The sequence below is a fragment of the Prinia subflava genome, chromosome 1 (assembly GCF_021018805.1).
Source record: "Prinia subflava isolate CZ2003 ecotype Zambia chromosome 1, Cam_Psub_1.2, whole genome shotgun sequence".
NCBI lineage: Eukaryota > Metazoa > Chordata > Aves > Passeriformes > Cisticolidae > Prinia > Prinia subflava.
This window is the reverse complement of record NC_086247.1, coordinates 133,925,454-133,952,296: the sequence shown is the minus strand read 5'-3', so window position 1 is coordinate 133,952,296 and position 26,843 is coordinate 133,925,454. Positions and strand designations below refer to the sequence as shown.

Here is a 26,843-nt window from a genome sequence, read left to right as displayed (position 1 = left end):
AGGACATCTGCCCATTCTAAGGACATAGACTCTTCCATGCTGGTGGTTCCATGACGGGGAAAAGTTACTGCATTGTCTTGGTTTGTCACAGGAAAGAAATTGCAGAAAACAGCTCCCAAAGACTGTGTGACAGTTGACAGCAGATGTTTGATAACATTAGTTATAATCCAAGCAGAGACAAATAAAATCTAAGAGTTTTGCATTGTCACTTACCATGCTCTGACAGCATTACCACACAATTTTCCTCATTATTTGCGAAGTTGGGTTCATTAGGAGCCCAGGCCACATAGGTTACTGGAGTTCCATCCATCCAACTTAAAGAAAAGATATACAAGCAGTTACTAATTAATACCTTTAGTTGTGATGTGATAGTCTTAATGAACACCTCATGATGAAGAATATCTATAAGAATTCATGGAAACTGGCTACAGTGGGAGGGGCTGTTAGAGATTTCCCTTTCTTGGTTAATCTAATTTGAAGAAATTTCTGTAAAATATTTCTGGTTGCAGAATAGAAAAAAGAATACACCAAGCATATTTTCTGTTAATGGCTATGATTTTTTTTTGACAACGTTTAACAAGAGAAATCAAAATCAGTCACAATACATAATAAAGAGAAGGATATTAAAATTGTATCTTAAGTTATTACAATAACTATTTTATTCCTAGTTAATATTATGCTTCTCAGTCTGAGCATTCCTGGTGTTTCTGTAGGTGAAAACAAGAATGAAAATACTTTTCTGCAGATTTTATCCTGTTCTATGGGGGGAAGGGAAGTGTTCTATTTTTCTGTAAAGTAAAGAACATTCTGTCAACTTTAAAACTGTCCTTTCTAAAGGACTGAAGTGGAAACTTTTTCTTCAATGTTTGTCTCCTTTTTACTTTAATATTTATAACTTTGCTAGTAAAGGAAGAAGAGATTGCAATTTTAATCAGTATTTCAGAATTTGGATCAGTAAGCCTGAAGTGGGAAAAATATTCAGCTGTCTCATCTATGTCTTGCTGCTGCTGATACAATTGACCTAAATAAAGGAAATTCTCACTGGATCCATGGAATGCTCTATGTCCCTAATTTGACTCCTAAGTCAGGAGGCTAAAATCATCCACCAACTCAGTCACTATCAACTTCTCTCCCCACTCCTCTTCTGCCCTTCTCAAGATAAGTGATTTACATACATTCAACACTGGCATAAAAATATAAAGGTTAAACTCAAATCTCCTCTAACCTTTTCCAGGTCAACCTCAGAAGCAGGTTTTTTTTCACCTCCCAGACACATTCTAACTAGCACGTCAGAAGGTAAGGAAGGCAAGCAGTGTATCGTGCTCTTCGGTATCTCTGAGTTTAGTTTTGTGTTGATTTGTGTCTTTTCAGAACGCTACTTGCTACTGTTTTTGTACTGTAAATTCCTGCTGACTTTTCTCCTGGAATAGGAGTTTGCAGCGACTGCCTTTTGCACTTATTACCTGTGTCTTACTAACTCTAGAGAACTCCTCTGATATATAGATAAAAAGCATAAGAAAGACAAACCCTATGATATAGGGCATGCTTTGAGTGTATGTGTGTATGTTTATAGGTATGTGTTGGGTTATGTACCAAAAAAAAAAAAAGTGTATTCTATTTCATCTGTTGAAAGCAGTTGGAGAAATGTTTTTTCTTTGCCTCTTGTAACTCCAGGGGGGAGAAGGATGCCTTCTGACAATAGGCCAGCTGTTAAAACCAGGTGGGGCAGTGTTTCTTATCTCTTTCACCCTGCTCCACCCTCCAAGAAGTTATCTTCTAGTAATAAGCCATTAAGGCTCACCAATGACATGGCACATTACATCATTGTCCACCCTCTGGGGGATATCTTCTGTTAATGGGCCATTAAAGCTTACCAATGACATGACACATTACATCATCCCATGCTGAGATGCTCCACCCAGTGAGGGGGAGCCAACAATTCCTATCTGGATAAAAACAGAGACCCAGGAACACCAGGGATCTGATTTTCCACTGGATTCCTGGAGGAAAACTGGACCCATCTCACCATCACTGGACCCTTTCTACAGGGTCATCTCTACGTCACAGAACCACATCTGTTACTTCAAGAGGATTTATTTGGATTGCTTCCAACACCGGGACCAACAGGGTGTCAGGTCGTTTCTCTGACTGTCAGTTTTCTAAGATTTGTGTTTGTTTGATTCTTTTTTTGTATTACTACATTTTTATTTTTAATATTCCAGTAAAGAACTGTTATTCCTATTCCCATGTCTTAGCCTGAAAGCCCCTAATTGCAAAATTATAATAATTTAGAAAGAAAAGGTTTACATTCTTCTTCCAAGGGGAGCTCCAAATTTCCCTGGCAAACACCTGTCTTTCCAACCAAGACATGGTAAAAAATTTAGCATAGCAAAGTATCACTGCAATTTATGGGGTAAATATCTGGTAGAAACTTGACAATGTATATGGAGAGCAGAGCTGCCAAGGTTTTCTTTGGCTAAGTGCTTGCTCAAGGAAAAAAGTTTCTTTGCTATTTATTTTGGGGGGAAATTATTTGACTTCAGAATATTCTAGGACTATTCCATTTTGCTTTGTACAAGGTATGTAGAACAACCTTCAGACCTTCAAGAGAACATATCCAGTACCTCCAGCTTCATAAAATATTCTATTTGTTTTTACATGTTAGAAGTTGCACTGATCATCTTAGCTTACCTGAACTTTTTATCAAGGCTCACTCTTAGACCAATGAAGTATCCTATGGACTGTCTCCCATAGCGCTCCTAAATCAGAAAGACACTATTATCACCGCGGGGCCTGACCAGTAAGAGTGAGACTCGAGAGACAGTTCTAGGTTCAGAGCTGGGCAGGAAGCAGGAAGCCCCGAGGTTTATTTACAAAACTACTTTTATACGTTTCCTATGATGCCCATGGATTGGAGGATGGAATTCCCACCTCCTCACCACACTGGTCAAGCCAACTGTCAATCACCTTTCTCCTCCCACCTAGAAATATGTAAACAATGAAAGACAGTTAGCAAAACATGGCCAGTGTTTACATTAACAAGCGGGAGAAACTGCACATTTCTCTTTCAAGATGAACGCTCGGCAAACTAGGAAAAAACCTCATGGCAACACACTATTTCAATTTAAACAATAAATCTTTGAAGCAAAACAAGCAGAAATTGATACACCATTGATTAGTTGCACAGAGCAGCCTCTGAAGTCCACAGCAGTAAAGCACCTGTTTGCAGTTAACCACAGCAAGGTGTTTATATGCCCAGGCACAGAAGTCAGGTCTTATGTGGGACATCAGAGCCAAGACCTGCAGCACTGAAGGCCCTTAGTATGGAGTAGAAAAGAAGCAGATTTTGAGTCAGAAACTGATACTCCTTTTTTAATCTCCCTCAAAGACCAGCTACTTCCCAAGATAGTTGGCACCTTCCCACATCACTCCTCCTGTCAGCTGCATCAGTGCAGCTGGCAAGGAGCAGGAGAGGCCAAATCCCAAGGGATCAAAGGGTGCATTTGGGGATATTTCATTAGTGAAAATGCTGATGGCTCTGCTTCTGAGACAACTCAGGTTTTACAAGCAGGTTGTCAAAAGCATTTCTACTTTAGGTTGCTTGTTTATAATGATTCTTACATTTGCTTTTAGTGCTCTCAGTAGGAACCTTCTCTCACTGTTACTATTAACAACAGCTAGATCTGCGGAATTCTTCCTGCAAAACTCTCGGGCTCTTTCCATGGAATCCTGTTCCTTGCTGATATAGTAGAGCTTATCTTCATGTATGACCCATCCATCTGCAGTAGTTTTATATTCTGGAAGATAAATAGGATACTCTTAAATTCTATATGTGTAGAACACAAAAGCTTTTTTTAGAATAACAATTTTAGGAAAAAAACTATGAATAATAAATATATATACAAAGACCTACCATATGTGTCCATAGGTTCAGGTTTTAATGACACTCCTGCAAAAGGAAGAAAATAGCAGGCATGATGCAGCTCTGTAGAGTGTGTTGTGATGTAGCTTGTGACTGACTGCGAGAAGAGTGAGGAGCAGAGCAGGATTCTCTACCCCTTTGCCCCTGACTAGCAAGCAGGCTTAGCCACACAGTTCAGCTTCACATTGCTCAATATGCGAGGTCATCAACTTTAACTTTGTATCATAAGTGCTGCTTCCCAACAGCAAAGACAGAGTTTTGGCTGAATCCCATTGCTGCACAGAGCAAGGGAAGGGAAAACTGCTCTTCCAGCCTGTAAGTCACAGCAGATTTATCTGAAACACTTTAAACTGTGGCATACAGGTCCTTTACTGATCCATAAGTACACATTCCATAATTCACCTGGGGATATTTCATCAAGAGGGAAAAAAATTCCACTCGATTTACTTTAGCTCTTACAAAAAAATTTCTGTGAGTAATATTCATAAGCAAAAGGAAATATGACTTTATGTATGTGTATATATATCTATACATAGATACATATAGATATATACATACATATACGGACTGTGAGTTACTTCTGGTTGAGATAGAAAAAAGAAATAGCACAACTATGAACTATTTCTTTTCCAAAAGCAGTTGAATCTTGAATAATTATACAGGAGAACCTGAAATACCAACAAATCTAACAAAAATTTCATACTTGATTTTTATCTTCACCTGTGTTAGTATAAAAACCAGTATTGGAAGGAATACAATACAAGTGCTTATAACTCCTCACCTCCAACATTACAAAAACAAAACCTAAATATTCATCATATTAAAAATGTAATCTTGCTAATATATGGATTTTTTATACACCCTAATTTATGGGAAAAAAAAATCAATTCCTTCTTATCATCCATAATTTAAAAGTCTCAGCCCATAATATATTACTTAATGCTCTTGACCTCCATTGGGAAATAGTAGTTCTTCAAAATTTTGTCTCTTTCTCCAGTAACTTAACTTAAAAAGCAACTACTTATTAAAGTTTTTTCATCTTCTTGCCAAAAGAGAAGAAATCTACCTTGTTTTATTTGGCAAACCCAGTTATGCTGTTCTTGACAGACCAAAAGAGACCACGGTTTAGAATGACTCCCATAATGGAATGAACCACAAAAGTTGCGTCGTCCTGAATTCCTTGAGCTATCATCCCAGTTTGTGTACCTAACCTATAGAAGAAATGAACTTTGTTACTCTTTTCATGTTTCGGTAGCTTTACTTTCTACTCGAAAATGGTAACTAATCGCTTTTGCCTCAAAGATTCTGGTTTCAGCTAAAAGGAGCTGTAAATGCAGGGAAAGCTATAGGTATAAGGATTTTAGAGTGGGCCAAAGATGTTGGTGTTCAGACACGGATGTCTTGCTGTACTTGAAGGGCTTTCTTGGTTTGTGCCCTGAGCCATAGACACAGAAGAGAAACAGGCACAGGAACTGTTTCTAATAAACTTTGCCTAGCTGTGAACTTTTACCCACATATCACTCATGCTAATCATGTGCAGACAGGGTACTTTTCACTCCACGTCTGACCTGGTTCAAAATTACATTGTCCAACACTTGTCTGGTGGCAGGGACCATGTTGTGCATCAGTCCAGCATTACTTTTTTTCCATCCCTATGGCTAATGAGAATGGGACTGTGACTTTCGGGAGGGAAGTAATGTCCTACAAATCTAGAGGAGGTACCTCTGAAAAAAACTGACGTACAAATGGAAAGGGAGACCCATGTGATACAGCCTACTTATTATTGTCAAGAATTCTTGACAATGTTGTTTTCAGGAACTTTTCTGGAAAGTAATGTGATCAGGATAAGCTAAAAGATCCTTGCTTGTGTTAAAAATCCCCCAAAGAATAGGAAGTAGTAGTAAATGAAGGGTAATAAAGAGTAGAATCCTGCAGGAATGTTTTTCACAGCTGTAGATATTTGCAGGGGTTTAAGAGATGACTGGATAAATTCCCAGAAATAAGTAAATAAAAATTACAGATATGAGCTCCAGTTTTAGAAGACCCTGAGCCATCACTTACTGGGGGATTCAGGAGTATACTGGGAAACATGCCTGCCATTTGATTAGCTCTTTAGATGTTTATGGCTACTACCAGAGAAGGAAACATGAATTTTATGTTTTCATCTTAGGTGTAAATATTATCTTCTTGGAAGAGAAAATAAAATGGAGTGTTACACAGAAATCTACAGATTCTGATGAGATACAGATAATTTCCATCTATTCCAATGTTTAGCTTGTTGATATTAGTCATGACAATACAGATAAGCAGCTACATGACTGTTTGTAGGATTGGTGTTTTCTTTAGTGAGGATAACAGCAAAAAGCCAAAAAGTATATATACAAATCCCAAAGTATCTTAAGCAAACAAATATGGTGAAAAATTAAAATACTCACTGGAGAGCCATCACTCCAGGCAAATCCTTCATCTGGATTCAAGGAAAATATACCAAGCCAAACTGTTTCAAATGTACAGTGAGTGGCTCTAAAAGGAATTACAGGATAGAGCAGTGTGTAAATGTCAGCACAAAAAAATCCAGATGTATTCATTGTTGAACTTTCTAGAACACATTGTAAAAGCAGTGAAGTTGCAAATTTCCCTGTTACCTTTGGTGAAGTGCAAACACATGTTCTTCATTGAAATGTGTAATATTTCTGTGGTTCAGTGTCAATAACTTAGTGTTCAGACTTGTTAGTAGTATTGATCATGTATTTCCCTAATGTACCATTTGCTTAGGGAAAACCTTCACAGGTTCAGAAAGTGGCTTCAGCACTGACCACTGCAAGGTAAATACATATCTACTTCAAGGTAGATACATTGATCATATTTTCTACCCTTGTAGAAATACCGCTAATTTAATGTGTTTCTAAACTATATCTAGTAGTCATGATACTGGTGGGGGATTTTCAAAATTTTTCTTGATACAAATCGCATTCTTTTCCATGAAAAAATTAAAAGAGTACTGAATAGAGAAGTTTCAAATTATCACAGGTCTTTTTGCTTTTGAGGAATCCATACAGTTGAGAAATCATGTAGGATCATTCATAATAGTTCATATGAAAATTCCTCAAATCTGGTAAGATAAACACAAATCAAACACCAACCTCAATGCTTCGATTAGTAATGGCATCTCCTCCTTAGTGTTAATGGTGACCAGATCCCCTCCTATTTGTCTGCAAAAATCTCGAGCTTCAAACCATGATTTCCTTCTAATTTCTGATCTGCAAAAATGCTATGGAGAAATTAATTTAAAACATTTTATATACATGTTACAATAATAAAAGAATTATAGTCTTGCTTAAACATAAATGGGGCTTCATATGAGCCAAGTGTAAGTCCATAAGAGAAAAAGCATGTCCTACTCTGTTCCTAGAATTTTTATTCTAGAGCTGCCTATCTATTTAGCATAGTGGTAAAAGGGGAAAAAAAAAAAAAAAGGAATTGTTAGAAGGGAAAAAGGAATACAACTCCCCAAATCCCTTTAATTTGTTTTAACTGAAGGAAGGCCCAAGCCAACTTCCATATGAAGGGAAAGAAAAGTAGCTGTGGTGGAGAGGCAAAATGGTCTGGGAGGAGTCTGAAGATTCAGGCAAAGGAATGACCTCATGGTAACTTACAACTCTCACTTTACATTTGCAGTACAATGTCAAACTAGTTTAAGAGACAAGCACAGATTTGATCAAAGTTAAAAATATGATTTACACAAATAAATAGCATTCCAGATGAATTTGAAAGAAATGAAAAAAAAGGACTCATTAATCCAATAAAGGGATAAAAAATATTAACATCTTACAATTAGCACATTTCAACTTCGCAGGATCCCAAATCACTGTTCACACATTACACTAATTTCTTGTTCAAACTCCTTTTTTATGCCAGCTCAGATATAGCTGACTGTAGTTCAAACACAAGTTACCTGTAGCTTTGCATCTGAAACTCTCAAGTATGTGTTCCTCATAAACACTCATTTAACTAACCTTCCATGTGACTTTTTATCCTGTTTTTTGTGGGGTAATATGCTGATTTTAGCAAGATCCAGCCTTAGGCATTGTGCTGCTACATGTCACTATTTCTGTTTGTTCCCTGAACTGTCACATGTCTCAGACAAACACCACATCTTTGCACAACAGGCATAAAGAGCAGCACTGACCAACCAGCTTTGCTGCTTCTGCTGTTTAAGACAGAATTTAGACATTTGTCTTTTAATAATTCTAACGTGGAGTTGTTTTCTTATTTTTCTTTTCTTTATGTCTTTCTGGGGCCTTAATATTTATGTTCCTCTTCTTCCATTTCCTTCCAGTTCCTTCAACCCCTAAAGCATCAATTTCCTCATTTTCTTTCCTGTGTGTTTCTCCCCTCTTTTCCCTTCTCTCCCTTCAACCTTATCTTTCTTTATTTAGTTTCTCCCCTATGATGATGATTTCATAAGAAGAATTTTGGGGATTTGTTTTTTGCTTTATTCCAATCTCAGATATTGCAAAGTTAGGATGTATGTTCCTTTTAATTTTTTTTCTTGTTTATTTTTTTCCCCAATCAAGCTGTTTCTTTTAACTATTTAGGCACTTACTTTAAAACAGGAACTTCTGTGGTTGTTTGATACCCAACTTTCAGGGCACGTGGGGACCAAAGCAGTAGTTGGAATAGGTGGAACTGTTGCACCCTTTGCCCACTGCTTGCAAATAAATTTTTGCTTTGTCTCACAGTCAAGAACATCCCATAATCCAGCTGCAGTCCCAGTTCTCATGGCTACACATCCTGGATTATTTCCTTTATGAGAAAAAAAAAAAAGGATATTTTCTAAAGTGTGAATTATTTGATTCTTTGTCAAAATCTTGGAGCAGCTGCCATTCACTTTTTGCCATGAAATACAATTTGAAAAGCAAATTTATATTTTAGATGGTAGTACAGGCACAGTAGCAGTTTCCTGTTTGAGGAGATCATGATCAATATAGAATCCTCTTTTTTTTTTTTTTTTTTTTTTTTTGGATTGTCTTGCATAATTATTTCCTTGGGTAGAAAGGAAAGTGACATTTTTTGCAGTGAAATCTTGTATTTTCAAGTGCCAATCTCATTTTTATTTATGTTAAGCCTGTTTTACATGAGATAGCATTACCTGAGTCACAGGTGGTTTTCACATAAGTGGCAACAACCCCACAAGTGCATACAGAGGGCAGGCATGCAAACCTAGACAGCTTCAGGATGAAACTTACCCCATAATGTTTGCTATAATTTTAGATTGTTCTCTCAGAGGGAAACAGAGCGGCCTACATCACACAAGATGCAGTCAAACAAATGCATAATATGGACCTATTCAATGGCTTAATTGTGCTCTTTCCTAATTTCCTAAGGTGTTTTTTTTTTTTTTTTTTGGGGGGGGGTGGGTGTTTGTTTGTTTAAATTTCTGTTGGGCAGAGACCTGATGTTTTAATGGACCTGTCTACCACGGTACCAGGAGCTGAAATGAAATTCATCTATAAATCCATCATTTTAAGGCAATTCAAGACATGTGTTTGTTCCTAAGAGCATCCTTTACCTGCATCAAAGTTCACCCACTGTTTTACTGATCATGCTCAGTCACTTATTCTCCTGAAACCATCCTGAGTTTTCTCACAGGCACATCTTTGCTGTCAGAAATAATTTACTCTCGTCATGTGCAATCATACTATTGCACATTTTCTAGATGGTATGCAAATATGTTGAACAGCATGGGCTTTGGCACAGGTCATGGGGTTCTGTTGGTGAGCACACCCAGTACAAAATAGACCCCATAAAAAAATCCACCTTCCAGGTGGTGCCTTTTGATCAATATTTTTATTCATGTAAGAGCTTTTCTCTGTTAAGTCAGATTAGCTGAAAGGCTTTTGGCAACTGAGACAGACCACACTTACTAGATTTCCCTCATGCATGTGCTTTCACTTTCTGTGTGGAGCCCTGGGAGATCTATAAGCATGACCTTCCTTTCCAGAAGTGATTTCATGTATCTTTCCCAGTATATCTCCTTTATTACAGATTCAGCTAATTTACTAATGAGTCATTCATCTGAATTTCCCTGCATCTCCTGTAAACAAATCTGTCTTTTTGAAAAGCTTAGATGTCAAGGCACCTTTAGTAGGAATGTACACATTAAAGAGAAGGGTTTATTCCATGTAATCTTAACAGTCCTGACTTCATGCCATAAATTTCCTCCATGATCTATTTTCTTGATTTCTTTTTATTGTTTTTATTTTATAACTTCACTGAAAGTTTTCAAGAAAGTCTTCAGACAAATGATCTCTAAGAGGAGCATAGTATATACCACGGAAAGCAGATTTCCTCATGGCATAATGAAATCTTGTTTTCTGTGTTTCTGCACAGTATGAACACATGAATGCAGTTTACTTAATATCACACATAAAATAATAATGACACAGTGATTTCTGATACTTTGAGTTTGGAATTCTAACTTAAAATCCACATTACAGTTGCTCTGTTTCAAATTCTTCTCCCAGGCTTTTTCACTAGAGAGACAAGTAGGAATAGTCTCAGGACCCATTTGTAACTCCTTTTAGCTCTCCATGAAGACAAGCCAAAATTAATCTTATGAGTAGTATATCAGATAATATAAAACTAATATAAAACTGCAGTTTAAAATTTTCCCTTTGAAATTAGAATAGGGAATTTGAAAACTGCAAGTACTTGTAAAATACACCAAAAATTTAAAACATAAAATTCAGAGGACATTACCCACAGAACCTAAATAGGGCCCACAATCTTGGAGAGCACCCACCCTCCCTCATCACAGCACCTACCAGGCATTCCTGCATCCCAGTGTGTGAAGGAGACAGCTTCACCGTTGGCCCAGCTGAAAATGCCTTGGCCCTGCACATCAGAGAGGCCAAGCCAGAAGGATTTCTCAGGCCTCAGCCCAACAAGGCTGGTCAGATAGGCTTGTTCATACCTGTAAAATCCATCATAAAGACACAAGTGAAAAAAAAAAGTAGCTTACCCAAATCCTACCAGTCTAATGTGATGATGGAATTTTTCTCTTTTTCCTTGCTTCAGACTGAGGGAGAAGACCCTACATAGGATTCAGATTCTAGATAAACAACAAAAAAGTAAGATTTTTTTTTTGTTATTCAGCAAGACACCTCATCTGTTACTTAACCATTTTGGTGCTTGGTGTTGTGTTAGCTTTCCTAGGAATATTTCATAGGATACAATCTTTAGCTATTTAAAAGTTAAGAAAATGGCATTATCATACCTACTTTCGACTGTGGCTAAGTAACCTTCTTCTCCAACACAAGTGGTGTTTGCTTCTGAAAATGTTGCTGGAACATGTCCAATAAAATAGCAGTAGGTCCCATATCTTTTCCAGCCCTGTAACATGGTTTTTGGATTTCCATACAAATTTTAAATAATTGTCATATCATGTATTAAGTGAAATCTGCCATTTAAAAATTAATGAAGCACAATGATTGTGAATATTATGAACTAGAAACTTTTTTTCAGTGAAATTACAGATTCCTCTGTAAAGCAGTTTCTGTAAATGGTTTTCTAAAGTTTGGAGTAACTGAGAAAGAGGGAGGAACTTCATAATAAATAAAACAAAAAAAACCTTATCCATTAAAATAATACAAATAATTCAAATAATTCTAATTGATTCTCCAACAAGTTACCTATTTCATCTGAGGAAATTGATGTTCCATTCTCACATACTTACTTTCTTGCAACCTGAAGCAGTAATTTCTTTTTCTCCAGCTATTTGTGATGTAGCTTTTCTTTTACAAATGTAGCCAGCCTTCTTTTCACAAACATGGTCTGCCCAATATCCATTCTGTGTCAGGAAAAAGTTTGAAATAAAAATAAGATAAAGATGAATAATCTAAAGAAGATCAATTATTTCTTTCTTTGTGATGAAAATTATTTGTTTTCTTTCTCCTTTTATTTTTAAATTGATTTTTTTCCTCATCCTGCATGATATCAAAGCTAAATCTGCTCACATTCAGTGAGATAGTAGACTGGGCTATAGCAGTATAGCCACAGCTGGCAGTGGTAAGAAGGGAGGAGGGTGCATGGAGCTGCTGCCTGACCTCTTGTTCTGGTCCTGCAGAGCCAGTTGTGCTATGGGATCTGCAAAGAGGAGCCAGCAGGAATCAGAGATCCCCATATACCATCATTACCAGCAGAGGAAAAGGAAGGAATGTATTCAAAATACCTTCAGAGACGCGTTTTGTAGCCCTAATAATTTCATTTGTGACTTTCAGATGTACTTAAGGAGAAAATTTCAGCACTGATGCAGTAATGCGTTTTTGGTTGTTTTGTTTTAAAGGTCACATTAAATCTCATTCTCAATCTCATTCTCAGTCTCATTCAATTCAATCCCTACATCTCTTTTTCTGGCCCTAGCCATTTGCTGAAATAACAGAGCATGTTATTCTTTTGTTAAATACTGAAGTTTCAATATGGAAGTACAATATGTATCGAGTAATGTCACCTGGCCCCCAATCAGGACACAGTCTTCTGGCCTGTTGTTCGTGGTGGATGGCTCTCCCAGGTGCCATTTTGTGTATGTCACTGGGGTGCCATCACTCCACTCAAAATACATTTGAACCTTACGGTCATTCAGCCCAATCCACAGCTGGTCTGTTGGCTCTAGGGATGGAAACAGAGATAACACCTCTTTTGGCACTCCACCCTTTTCACAGCACCAAACATTAAGCTTTGGACATAGAATTTCTGTCACAAATTTATGAAGCATAAAATTATTTAGTACATTTTATGATAACTTTATAAATTAATATTTTCATATACATATTAAAATAAAGACTGTATGCTTTGGAAAATTGGCTGTAAGGAAATCCTTGCACTGGATGAAAAAATTCGCTCTTCTTCCTCATAACAGTGGGTATGAATTACCAGCCTAATGCTGATACATCATGGTGATATGATAGAAATCTGAATAATTAATTTTCAGTTCCATTGCACTGAAAATTTTAAATTGTACTGGTCAAATTTTAAAGTACTGATTTTATGTATCTTGGAACATGAATGTTTTAAGCTTCTTCCAACAAAATGAAAAAAACCAAGCCCCTAATCCCAGCCCCCCAGACTTACATCAATTTCTTTGGCAATAAATAAAATCAGTTTTGACAACATCCAGAATTCAGCAGGAACTATCAATTCAGCTATCTGGTTTTCCATACAGGCAAAGGCAAGAGACCCCCTGGAAATACTTACTGTAGCCAAGTTGAGACACCATAAAGCTGTGCTCCTCCAGGCTTTGGATGCTGGCCAAGTGACTCCCTTCCTTCTGACAAGAGGTCAAAGCTCCTTCCCAACCTTTGCTGTCCCTGAAGATCTTATAGCAGTGATCTACATAGGGCACCCATCCATCTGGGCAAGTAACAGCTCCCAGGTCACCTAGGAACACGTACCAAGGCTTTAGAGGAGTTCAATTGCCATGGAAATGTTGGATTATCCCCCTTCCTGCCCCAGAGACAGGGCTCCTGAGAGGTGTTTTAACGCCTTTTATTCCATTTTCAGTCTCATGAGAAGGGTGAGGCCATACAGATGTTACAATTCATGCCATCACAATCAGAACCCAAACTAGTTCCTAATTACAATACCTTATAAGTGGGTTTTTGCCTATCCGCTTTTGCCTCACAGTGCTGCTAATGCCTTAGAGCCAATTAGCTAAAATTACCCTCTACTGTAGTGGGTCCTACTACAATACAACTTTCATAGTTCTTTTTCTCCAGAGTATCTAGTCTATTTGCAAGGCCATAATTTGAAACTTGTTTCTAATTCTATTTCTTTCTCAACAATGTCTGTCCTATTCCATGGAATTTCTCAGTCAGCATATTTTATCTCAGAGTCTGCATACAGATGCATACTCTGTGAGCCTTCCGTGAGGCTTTGAACATTCTCTACAAATCCATTCCCCACATGCAAGGAACATGACATGAAAATGTTGCCATTTCATTCGTGCAAAAGTTCTAAACTAAGAATTTTCTTTTGAAATTTTCAGCATAAGGAAATGATGAATACAAAATGGAGCAGACATAAATGTGATTCTGTAAACAAGGCAATTTTTAGCTTGGAGATAGAAAGCTTTTTCATATAAATAATATCTAATAGAAATTCTAAGTTTAGTCAAATGTCTGCAACAAATATATTAATTGTGTAATGCATTAATCAAATATATTATGTTTTTAATTTATTAATTTTATCAGCTTCTATATCACCTATTTGTCAGGAGAAATCCAACATTATCTGCAGCTAAAATAGAAGGGTTTTTAATTTTTAAAGGATTAAGTATATTTATAGAGTAGGGGCATGGACACAAATTTATGGCTAGATGAATACATAGGGTCACACCAAGAGGGAAACCTTCATACACTTAAAATATCTTTTCTCACTTCAGTGTGTCAATCTTCCACTGTCTCTATCTTCCACCACTTCTGCACTGACCTCTGGACTTGTTTATCTGGATGCTGGCTGACCACAAGTCACGGAGAATAACTTAGAAGCACACTAAGTTGTGCATCTTTCTTTCTTGGGCTTATATTTATTAATGTCCCTCTTCTGAAAAATAATTTTTGAGCTGTTCTCCCTTTTGATGGTCAGCAGTGTGTGCACCTAAAGGGGAGACCTGGCCACTGAAACACAGACAGGAGGGACTAGCTGGACACTCTTTGCTTTTATCTGTTTTAATCTGTGTGTTGTGGAACTGGAGATCAGACTAGAAAGGATGCAATCATTTTAAAAAGGAAACCAGAGAAACAAGAAATAGTTCTATTTTGAATAAAATTCTTCTGTTCATCTTTGTAAACACGTTGAGCAATTTGGATAACAGCTTCTAGTTTAATTATCAATATATGTCAACATACCTGAAGGAATCAAAGTAAAGTTCCTTTTCTTACAAATATAACCAAGTTTTTCATCACAGTCCCAATTTTGCCATTTAGCTTTTGTTTCAGGATTCAAAACCACACAGAGCTTCTCAGATTCTGGAGATGGGCTTCCTTTGGGAAAAGTACAGAGAAAAAAAAATGAACTTTTCTGAAAGGAGAACAGAGCTCCAAGCCTCAAATACACTCCTGGGGGAAGGGGTGATGGTCATGTTTTCCCAGCTTATGCAAGAGGTAAGGTATGTCTCCAGCAGTGGAAATGTCTGTAAGAAATGTGGTGTGTAAGTTAGGTAAATGGATACAAACCTGTAAACTCCTATTTTAATTGCTAGTCAAGAAATAGAAGACTAAGTATTTTTGGGACAGGCAGTGCCGCTTTCACAGCTAAAATATTTTTGCAATACATTGAAGGTTTCTGTCTTATACTGCTATAGAAAAAGAGATTTTTCTAAAGCTAAAACAAGGAAAGCTAAAATACTTATGGCATATCTATCTGATGATAAAATTTACAGCAGTGTTTGAGGTATGTATATTTTCTCTTTGGACATACAAAAGCAGACAAAGTCACATCTACCTGGAGCCCAGTTTAAGTACTGGAAAGGGCTGCCTCCAATCCACTCCCATCCACTACTCAAGTCCAGTCTGTTGAGTCCAATCCACAGTGCAGAATCTGTACCTTCTGTTAATTCTAAATTACAAAAATGAGACAAATTACTTTATAAATCTCTTTTGTATTAGCCATGGTCACTAACAATGTCCCTAGGAAGACTTGAAATTCCTAAATATCCAACTGCAAATATCTGTAGATACTATGGTACCTAATAAATTGAAATATGCCAAAATTTAAATACTGTAAAAAGGCAAAAAACCAGAAACTCCCTGTTTTATTCTATCAACTAATGCAAAATGAACATAGAATATGTCCACAGAGTATAACCAAAACAAAATTGTATCTGCAGAATAGGCTATATTCTGTACATTTAAGTAGAATCAGTAAAAATATATAAAAATATAAACAATAATAATAAATCTGTTAGAAGTTAAATTAATCCTTAAAACCAAAAATATATATTTCTTCCATATCTTTCCTTCATCCATATGTGGATAAGTAAAGCTGCAATTTGATGTCTATAAATGACTGGCATTTTTCAGTTTGACAAGTGAATGAAGAAAGAAGCTGTCAAAGTTGCAGTTGAAACAAAATATCCTTCTTTTGGCATAAAGATAAGTGGTTTTTTCTTTCTTTTCCATTTCTTTCAAATTTCATTTTGACCAAAAGTAAGACTTCAATTTACTTTTCAGAATTTTTTACTCCATAAAAAAAAGATTTTTAATATAAAACATCTGTAAGTGTGTGAACAGTTTGACTTCATATGTAAATATGAAGTCAAACTGTTACACCTGCAGGATATTGAAATACTTTGAATTCTATGTAAATTTGGCAGCAGTTTTGATTTGAGCTTGCAAATTCTAAAGGATTTTGTTTTCTTGTCCACACATATTTAGGTCCAAAGGCAATGGCCAAAATCATACTAAATAATTCTTAGCTATTGTGATGGCCTGAACAGATCCTGAATGTAACCCAGGGTTTGCTTTACTGCCTTACCTCTAAGGTATGTTTGTTCATGAATGTCTGTGATACTCAGTAATTCTGCATTTTGCTGCTGACAGCTCTTCCTGGCTTGGTGCCATGTGAGAGCTGAGTCAAAATTTATTTGGTAGTGAACATTTGTTGACAGATCTGTAGTCCATGTGCTGTCTTTATCTGTGGAAAGAATAATAACAACAGAGATCATGGTAACTTGCCAACAGAAAACAGAGTTGCAGGTTCTTCTTCTGTGTGGGAGGTTCTCACTCGTCTCCTTAAATTTCACCTGGGCTGCTCTTTCAAGACCACTGAAAATGTTACAAGCAGATGGGGAAGGACAAAATTAAGGCCAGTAAGCTGACAGGTAAAGCTGGCCTATACTACCTCCTGTTCCATGAAGAGAGACAAGTCAGGAATTACCACAAAGTGATTCCATAGGAAAATACATTGTGTGCGGCAGAAGTCCCAGGTGAAAATTTTGAAAATATGTGTAACATTTGCTTCCCTCTCTGGACAGCATCTCCCACTGAGAGCTGTAAGAACTAGCTCTTGATGAATCAAAAAGTTCTTAGATAAATCCTATCTCCTTTCAAAGAGCCTCTGATTGTCCCCATCACACAGCAATGGTGCCGAGCTAGCACTATGCTCCTCTTCTGATTACCTTTGCATCTTTTATTTGTTGAAGATCTCTACATGCTCAACCAAGCACAACACAAAATTGTATCAAGTATTTGATCATTCCCAAAAGTCAGTATGAAGAGAAATAAAAAAAAAAACCCTGAATGCTGGAACTAGCTTTCAAAAACTCTGAAAATTATTCAATGACGCCATGTCACACACCTTCAGGGCTCAGTGTGCGAGGTATCTTTGCGGGAACTTGGAAAGCATAGTTGACTAGGGATGTGTGCTACACTGAAATTACACTTTAAATCAAGTGGAGTAAAGGGGCACTCTAATAAAAGAAAGACAATGATGAACAGGAGCCATGAGGAGAAATAGAGGAAAGATGAGATGTGTCAGGTGGAAATTTCAACATCATGAATGCAAAACTCTCCAGGCCATGAAGGGAGATAGAAGAAAGTGATTGAAATTGCTGAGAAATGTCAGGCAGATGTCAAAGGGGTGGAAAGGCTGCTTTCTGGACAATATGAACAGGCTTTAAAAGCATGGATAAAAGGACACATTCTACTTTAGCAATAAAATGTATTCACATGAGAATCATGCAGATTAAAACATTAACTTCAACATCAATCTCCCTACAGTGTTCATCTTTGTGCCCACAACCATCACAAAGGGAGACCTCAGAGAAGGGTTGGACAGCAGTGACAGCACACACACTGGCTGGGAAGCAGAAGGGAGCTCAGAATTATTGTGCTGCTCAGCAACACCTCCACAGTTAGTGGGAACTGAATGCTGCTTTACTCTTCCATCACCCTCTTCACATCTTTGCGCAACGTGCTGTTTTCTTGCATAGTGAGCCGCGGCATGTGGCAACGCATCATTTACTGAAATACTGAAATACATTCTTGTAAGTTACGAGTTGTTATCACAAAGACAACCATATTCTGCTCATGCTGGTTGGCCAGAGGCACACGGAGGGGAGCTGGGAGGCGCAGGCCCCTCACCTGTGGAGGGGCAGAGCCCGTACCGCTGGTCCGTGTCGAAGTCGGCGGTGGTGGCGCACCAGAGCCGGCCGTCGGCGCGGCCCGCGGCCGTGCACTCCGCCCGCCACCGCCGCTCGTACAGGAACGGGAACACACACGGGGCCCCAAAGGCGTTCCCCAGCAGCGTGAAGGTCTCTGAGAAGACAAAATGGTAACATCAACTGGAAAGTAACAAATGAATGTAACCAGGGAAAAAGTAGGGTCTGTGGCGGAATTGCGTCTCAAAGTGCTTTCCATGGTTCCTGTCCCTTAATCATAAAAAAATTGTGTCAGCACTTTTTTGGAGTTCAGCTGCTGACATATGTTTTAGAGTAGTGCCATTCTGATGTAACATATCATATATGAGATCTATAATTAACTTTCTGACCAAGATGCTTTTACGATCTTAATAACGCTCCAGAGCTCTACCCTAAGATATTTCTACTTCAAACAATGTTAAGATTTATATAACACATGCAAGAGTGGGAACTAGTATTTATAAGTCTTGATTCCTGGGGAAAAAGTCAACATATATTAGACTATCTGTCTCTGGTTTTATGCCAGTGACAATTTAAGTATCTCATACAGTGAAGCAGCTTCCCACATGCATAGCTAAGAGTTCAGTGTTCAAATATCCTGTGAGGTGGCTTTTAGAGCATTCATTCTGGATGTGGGAAACCCATTAAGATTTCAGCTAATCAAAAAAGGTAATTGCACTGGCGATTATAACTATTCCATGAGCATCCTCATCTGCTGAGTCAAAGCCAGCCATGCTTCCTCTGCCTAAATCAGTATTTTCAGACCTTTCTGAGCTCACCCATATTGTGCCTTACTCACAGGGATGTAAATTTCATATCCCTGTGACTGTATAATGAGCTTATCAGTGTTTACATGCTCTTGCAATAATGCAGTGACACAGTAGGGTGAGCAATAATGACTTTAGAGAATATTTTACATAGTATGAGAGTAAGTATGTATATACATATTCACTAATAATATGTATTTATATAGGGAGTACATGTAATACTCATAGTACTTGAAATACCAATGTACTATAATATATAGACTAAAATGTGTATAAATAATACATGCTAGGACAAATACATAACATTAAATTCAAGGTTAAGTATCTCAGTGCATGGATATTCTAAAACTCTGGTGGTCACTGAAGGAGTCAGAATAATCAGAGCCAAAGATCTTAAACAGTCTAATGCTCACAAAGGAATTAATGCAAAGGATGAAAGAATCAATTTTCTGTACCTTCATATCCCTGGGAACATAAAACATCCATTGCCCCATAGACATTCCATTTATTCTTTGCACTCAGCTCCTTCTTTAACAAAACATTATCGTACTCTTCATTGCCAGGACTGAAAAATAAATCTTCTCCTTGGATTGCAAGAAGGCTTTCATTTCTGCATTCCCACCACTGAAGCTCACTTTTTTGATTACAGGGATACAGGGTGACCATGGCCTGATCCTTCTTCAATGGCACCCCCAGGCATAGCTTCAGTTTCACACTCATTAGCTGATGATCTGTGATCCACCTGAATTTTTGTGATTCATTGTCTTCATTGCAAGTGGCAGTTCTAACTGACTGTGTAATAGATGCCTCGAGACAGAGCTTGTTGACTTTATTATATAGTAAAAATGTTTTAATGTCTGTAAAACAAAACAACACATATCAATATAGAATATATGTATAGTGGATAAGTGGTATGATTCTGCTTCTCATTCACATGAACAAGTCATTGCATTCATGTCAGGTAAAAACCCTTTTTTTTCAACAGAGTCCAGAGCAATCAATTCTACTGATTAAAAATAAAGTAGACAATAGAAAATGTATCTCATATATGTCACCATACTGTGGATCAGTGGTGGGCAGCAGCAGCAGCTGAGCTGACCACAGCCTCTTGGATGATTTTACATCAGTGAATTCCCTCAACCACACTGCTAATACCTTGTTCCATGCAGCCTCTCCTCAGATGCATGGCCCTGTAGACCTCTGACCTCTATGAACTTTTCTCACCCTTCCAGACCTTACAGGTCTCCTAGTGGGTACACAGGCATCTTTGCTGAGTCACTTGCCTCCCCTCCTGTCCCCTCTCCTCCCCTCCTCTCCCTTCCCTCTCCTAAATCCACTTTTCCTTTCCTTTTTGTCATATAAATGTGAGTGAACTGGTCTGAGCTTCTCAGGGGTCACTCTGGGCTCCTCAGCCTTGCTGACTGCAAGATCTGCCATCCCCTCTTATGAGCCATTGACTAGAAAACCAGGAATGACTTTGGGAAGCCAATTGCTTCTGAGAAAGTAGCAAGGACCAGGGAGTAGTAGCGTCTGGGGACTTAATTAGCAAATTATGTCTCTAGTTCTCCAGGCAGTTTATCTGATCATGCCTGAAGTGTTGGCTTCAAGGTTAGGTAGAAGTAGGGGAAGCTAATGTCAGTCCTGCAATGAGTTTGTCATCAGCAGTTGTGAACCATGCCTATGAATTTGTTCTGCTGCCTTGCCTTGTACTTTGTATTTCCTACCAAAGCCTGTCAGATGCATAACCAGTTTTGGACCCTGATACATGTCTTGACCATGTCTTGTCTTCATATTTAATGAAAATGTATTTAAGAGGTTGAAGACATGTCCTTAAAAAGCTTGCAAAAAATTAAAATCAATGTAATTGACAATATACAGTACACTGAAAATAATTATTCTGGCCCACAGGAAGACCATGCTGATCAAAAAAATACCATATACTCTGAGGCAATCTGTGACAGTCCTCAAGAGTTAGAAAGGTGAAAGGATTTAATCTTAAACATTCAGGTGTGAAGAGGCCACCTGATTGGTACCTACAAGAGAAGTGCAGCTAAAGGGATAACAGTAATGTTGTACACTGCAATTCCACAAGTGATTTCCTAAACTTAAGCCCATTTTATTAAAAAAAAAAAAAACCTTTCATCCACTTTATCAAGGCCAGTGGATCCAATGAGTTTGTTCAAACAATGAATAAAACCAGCCATCATCTGAGAATATCTTAATGTCCTACCAATATTTCTGCATTTCACCACTCCTGGAGATTTTGCCTGCCTGATTTTGCAACCATTACCCAGATACCAACAGCTCAAAAATCAGAATAGAAAAGTAAAGAATTAAATAAATTTTTAAAAAGGCGTTTAAACATATATCATTATTAGGTCTGATCTTTTGGGGTTATTGAATATATGTATGAAGCCACTATATATGAATAAAGCCATTAAGAATTGACTCTCTGTTTCCTTCTCTAACCATTTCATTTTTTTCTGTGAGATCGTTCCCCTGCCTCTTTCCTGCCATTAAAAGGTTCCCCATTCCCAAACTAATAATGTACACATTGGCAGTACCACAGAAGCACAATCACCCAGAAAAGCCAGAGGGGTGGAAGCACTCTCATGAGAACCTTCACAGGAAGCAAGCAGGAGGCACTTACCCACCAACTGCAAAGAGCTGTGAACAAGAGAGAGAACCAGCAAGAACCCAGAGAACATAATTGTAAATGCTGTTTCCTTTTCTTCCCTTCAGCAAAACCTGGATGGTGAGACTTGCTGGCGGTGAGGTCCTGCTGGAGAGAGGACAGCGGCCGATTCTCCTCAGGCTGGATGGTTGGGGAAAAGCTCTGAGTGCTAAATAAGGAAACATTCTGTCACATGCCACATTTCTAAAAAACGAGACCACGTGGCACAAATTTTACCCTCAAAAAAGGATGACTTCTCACTGAGGGCAAACCATGCTTCCTTGGAAAAGCTGTGGTCACAATTGTATATCTCACTACATCCCCACTGTCCCTGCTGAGGAGACATGTGGAGCTTGTGGGATCAAACCAACAAGGAAATACTGAAGACAGAAATTCAGCCTTAGCTTTTAAATCTTACATCTTGTCTGTGTGGGGAAAAAAATTCTAGCAAGAAAAAACAAAAGTCTCATATTTTCATCTGTCAGATGAGACAGAAGTGAATTTTAGAAAATTTAAGTGAATTTTATTTTGCAGGACATTAGAAAAATTTCTTCCCTTCTACAGGAGTTTGCTATTATCCTACATTTCTACAAAGATGTAACAAGAAAGCTATGTGAAAAATGTTTTATTGGAAAATCAATACTTTTTCTTATTAAGTAACTCTTGTTTGAGAGCCATACCAAAAGTCAGTCACAATTTCAGGAAATGATACACATTGTTTTTTACCCAGATCAAGATCCTACCCAAGGCAAGCACTCAGGGCTTTGGTTTCCAAAATTAAAGATGGAAACTTGAGAAAAACAGCACTCTCAACATTCCATTCCTGACCACTGTAGACTGTCCCTATAGCTGTGTAAAGACCTGATTCTATCACAGCAGATTTTTAAAATGGAAATATTTTGTTTTGTTTAAAATAACCTCTAAATGGAAAAAAACAGTCTGTAATGTAAAAATATAATTTGAAGTGATTGGCATCTGTAGCAAAAGATTGATATGAAGAAAATTCGTCATCCTTTCCTGTTTTTAAGCCAAGATGACTGCATTTCCCAAATAGAGGATTTGATCCTGCTTGTCTCTTCAGCAGAAAGACATGCAAGAAAGAGGGTTAATTCCCTGTGAATTTTAGGGATTAAAATAAAAGGAAGAAATTGAACAGTGAAATAAGAAATTACAAGGAAATGCTAGCTACAGATGTTAAGGCAAAGTTAACTGAATTTCCTTTTTAGATGATGACAAAATGTACTAACAACAAGGATAAAGTCAACTACCTCTTTTGGAAAATACATTTTTTCTAAAAAAATTTTTTTTAATCATTTTTTTAATCTTCTGCTAAAGATCTTGCCTAGAAAGAGCAAGTCTTCTTTGGCCTTAAGTGGTCTGTCTTATGCTGACAATATTTCCTTACAGCATGTGACCTGTTTATATAAAAGAGACATTGGCATTTGTATGATCAGGGATTTTAACAGCCTTGTTTTGTCCTGGAGCCTGTACACCATGAGGCCGAGATGAATTCCATTTTCTTCTCAGCTGGACATTTTGTAATAACAAAGAAATAAAAAGGAAACGATCCATTTTCTTTAGCCTCCTCTGCACATCAAGCCGCACCAGAGCCAGCTGCAGCCTGGTAGTAAAGCAAACATTGGTTTCCCTTCAGCCTGGTTTCAGACAGGCCTTAGGGCTAAAAATCTGAATAACTGCACTGCATCCTTGATACCTCAAACACACCTGGTGTGTTTGCACCTCTCCTCCTACAGCCAGCACTGTGAATCATGGGGTGCTGTGCTATCCCACACAGGGGTACCTGCTCGAGGCTGCTGAAATCCTGGAGGACAGACTCCAAGGAAGAGCAAAGTTAGAACAGCCAACCTCACAATGCCCCTTGCACTTGACACACACCTCAGGGAGCACCAGGCAGGAGGTGGCACTGCCTTCTCGTTCCTTTGCACTTGTGCAGGCACCTGCCCCTAGCCACTGCTCAGAGGTGAATCTCAGCATGGGCTGCATCCAGCCATGAAATGCAGGTTGGCCAGAAAAGTCAGAAATTGGGCTAACAACAAAGTTGTACTCCCCAGCATGAATTTAGACAATTCTCTGTTACTTCAAATTCAATTGTTATGCAAAAATCCCAAACACTAGTCTCTTAGAGAAAGTACTGATAGCATAAAAGTTGACCTGTTAAAGATTGCCTAGCATCCCACCAAGTTCATTAAACTTCTACTGTTTCTAAGATTAAGGGGAAAAGCCCAATCTCAACAGCACCTTTTACCCACCTGTCTGATGGTCTGAATGGATAGGAAGTGGAAGGTAACATGCCATGGTGGCTTTGCAGCCGATAATTTGCCAGTCACTGATGTTTGGTGTTCACAGACTGCTGCAGTGACATAGAAAGACCCATACAGTGCTTTGGGATCCCTTCCAAGCAAGGATCTGCTCTGCTGAAGAAGCAGCTGCGGGCAGGGTAAGTGTGCCCCATGCAGCAGCTGCAGTTGCTGAGAGCAGCCAAGGCACTCCTGCATTCCTGCACTGCTGCACTGCTGCACCTGCAGACCAGCCTCAGCCATGGGGACTCATTGCAAAGTCATTGCTCTCGTGGGTTATGGCATTAATTGGTCTTGCTTTCCAAATTTCATTGAATATTTTGATGAGCCTGCTGTTTTTCTGTTGGGTTCTAGCTAGGGGGATGGGTACTCTTTGCCATAATCCTTCATAATCCTTCTCATTCAGGCTGATAAAAGCAACAGTTTAAAGTTGTTCTGACAAGGTCAGACAAATTAAATCCACACAGATCAAAATAAGAATTAATTTAGGAAAATAAACCATAAGAGTTAAAGTACTGTGGCTATTGCATTAATTTGCTTGAATTCTGTACATATGTAGTGAAAGCAACCACAAAGCATGTAGTAATTGAGAAGTTTTTTTTATTATTATTTTTCACCATCCTACTGTGATTTGACTGGAAATAGACTAAACAAAATTCCCCAAGCTGAATCTATTTTGCCTGTGACAGTAACTGGTGAGTGATGTCGCCCTGTTCTTACCTCAGCCCAGGAACCTTTTATGCTATAAGCATTAATAATGTTAACTTGAGAAAGAACAGCAAAAAAATCAGCTTTACTTTATGGGCTTATATTCAGATTGAAGTTTTGAAAAATTTCATGTAGCAGTGCCAAATCATTAATGTAATCTTCTGGAAAGCATGCAAGTTGCATAACATCTAAGAATGTTACACACGCTTAAAAATATTTAACAATAAATATGATTTTCCTAATGTTTGGAAGGTTGTGGATCACATAATTCAATTAAAAGATCATGAAAAATACCACTGAAAACAGGGCCACGTTTAAGGGATGGAAGAGTCCCCCGTCTAGGACACTGCACCCAAGGGTGCACATCACAGCTGCAGGTGTTGCATGGGCCTGCCTGATGACACAAACATCTGAACCTCAATATTTTGGCTGAGGCACAGCAGACAAACATAAATTCCATGAGTGCTCGTTTACAGATACACTCATCAACATTTTGTACTACCCTTTAACTGCTTCTTGTTAATTGAGCCTCAGCAATCACTGGAAATAATCAACATTAATTTTTGGACTATTGTTTAAATAATGGAGAGTGGAAGAAAAAAATAATTAGTCCAGTCATACTTCCTGGATACCAGTATATAGTTATAAAAATAACTAGAAAAATGCCTGCTCTTTATATTATCTCTATGATTAGTCTTTGTTTTCTTCCTTTGCTTTATCACTGTTTCCTTTCCTATAAAAAATAAGAGTATACCACTTTCCCATGGGCAAACACTTTAAGGAGCATCTAGACAATGCCTCTAGTCACATAGTTTAGTATTAGGGTGTCCTGTGAGGAACAGGGAATTGTCCTTGATGATCCTTACTAGTCCTTTCTAACTGAAGGTATTCTACTATTCTGTGATTTTTTTTTAAGATTTTAACTACTTTTCTTTTTATAAAATTCCCTACCAAATTTAAATGTCAAATTTGACTTAAATACCTTAGTGAAACACGCTGAAACAGGATAATTGGCAGAAAAAAGTATTTAAAACATTTTCTTCCCCCAATGCTTGTGGATTGGTGAGGTCCAGAACATGATTTTAAATATGGGTAACCAGGGCATGTGAAAAATCCCACATCTGAAAAATGTCCTAATGCCCAATACAGACTCATGCCTGACTTATCTGTCAGTCTCTGGGTGGGACAGTGACTAAAGTTCTTTGCATACGCTGGCAAAGACACTGGAGTTCTTCCCCTCCTCACAAACCTTCCAAATACAACTGTAATAAACCTATTTTCTGAAAGAGGAAGGAAATTTCGTAATTAACAGCACAGGAGGAGATAGAGAGAGCAGACATTCACATGGACTGTTACCAAAGGAATCTCTTAACTACAAAACTATAAAAATAACTGTAGGGCTTCGTTTCTTTTTTTTTTATCTAGTAAGTTGCACGCATCAGTTCAAACAAAACAGCAAAAAGAGTTCTGTAAATAGCTGCAAGAGCTGGCTTTAATCTGAAATAGTTTCCAGATTTCTTTGTTATAAAGGGCATCTAAATCTGTCACAGCTCTTCCAGTCTGAGCATTGTAATATCACTGAAGTGCATATTCTTCTTTTTTACTTCCTTTTGTTGTTCTTCAGATACAAGACCTTGTGTCATGGTACACTGCACTAAAATCTGCTAGGGTGATCTGAATTGCCTCTAAAAGCTGGTGAACCTTGGTCAAAGCTTCAAATTCAAGTCAGAGCCAGCTCCCAGCCAAAGGACTATCCAAGGCCACATTCTCTGCAGCCAATGTCATGGCTTTTCTCTAAATATCCGTCTAAGTAGGCCCATCATCCATCCAAGCAGATTTTTTTTGGGTGCTGTTCAGATCACTGCATGTACAGAGTACTCTTAATTTAGCTGATTTTCCATATTATGAAGCCAATGTGCCTTTAAAATGAGTTGGGGCTCCTGCCCACATTTTCAATAATCTCACACTTTTACTTGGCAGCATCATAGTCTATCACACTTCAGTCTGCTCTGGAAAGCTTTTCTTCTCATTTTACATGAGGCAGTGTTGCTGCACTCATGAGCTTTTTAGTGCTTCCTACCAAAACATAGCAGGCACTGTTCAAGGCCTGCTCTTCGTTTCCATATGAAGCATTTTGTCAGGCACTTCATTATGTGGCATGTAAACAATGAAGATAAGGAAATATTTGCAAGACCATTTCCTATCCCAGGAGCATTGTTTGGTTTACGCAAATTTTGCCCAACTCTGCATAGAACAA

General features: G+C 38.1%; 1 protein-coding gene across 1 annotated transcript in view; it reads right to left on the bottom strand.

The window, feature by feature from the left end:
- LOC134558904 (macrophage mannose receptor 1-like) overlaps nt 1-21,714 on the bottom strand; it is a 33,756-nt gene extending 12,042 nt beyond the window's left edge. Inside the window, exons 1-19 of the mRNA XM_063413220.1 lie at nt 21,537-21,714; nt 19,342-19,743; nt 18,064-18,237; nt 16,457-16,615; nt 15,425-15,538; nt 14,830-14,964; nt 13,178-13,360; nt 12,435-12,592; nt 11,661-11,774; nt 11,202-11,317; nt 10,750-10,898; nt 8,529-8,728; nt 7,066-7,193; nt 6,358-6,445; nt 4,989-5,133; nt 3,914-3,949; nt 3,622-3,797; nt 2,692-2,759; nt 214-314 (exon numbers count right to left, since the gene is read on the bottom strand). Coding sequence (XP_063269290.1) covers nt 214-314; nt 2,692-2,759; nt 3,622-3,797; nt 3,914-3,949; nt 4,989-5,133; nt 6,358-6,445; nt 7,066-7,193; nt 8,529-8,728; nt 10,750-10,898; nt 11,202-11,317; nt 11,661-11,774; nt 12,435-12,592; nt 13,178-13,360; nt 14,830-14,964; nt 15,425-15,538; nt 16,457-16,615; nt 18,064-18,237; nt 19,342-19,743; nt 21,537-21,594 — 2,704 coding nt within the window. The 5' untranslated portion in view covers nt 21,595-21,714. The remainder of the gene's footprint in view (nt 1-213; nt 315-2,691; nt 2,760-3,621; nt 3,798-3,913; nt 3,950-4,988; nt 5,134-6,357; nt 6,446-7,065; nt 7,194-8,528; nt 8,729-10,749; nt 10,899-11,201; nt 11,318-11,660; nt 11,775-12,434; nt 12,593-13,177; nt 13,361-14,829; nt 14,965-15,424; nt 15,539-16,456; nt 16,616-18,063; nt 18,238-19,341; nt 19,744-21,536) is intronic.
- Nucleotides 21,715-26,843: the final 5,129 nt, after the last annotated feature.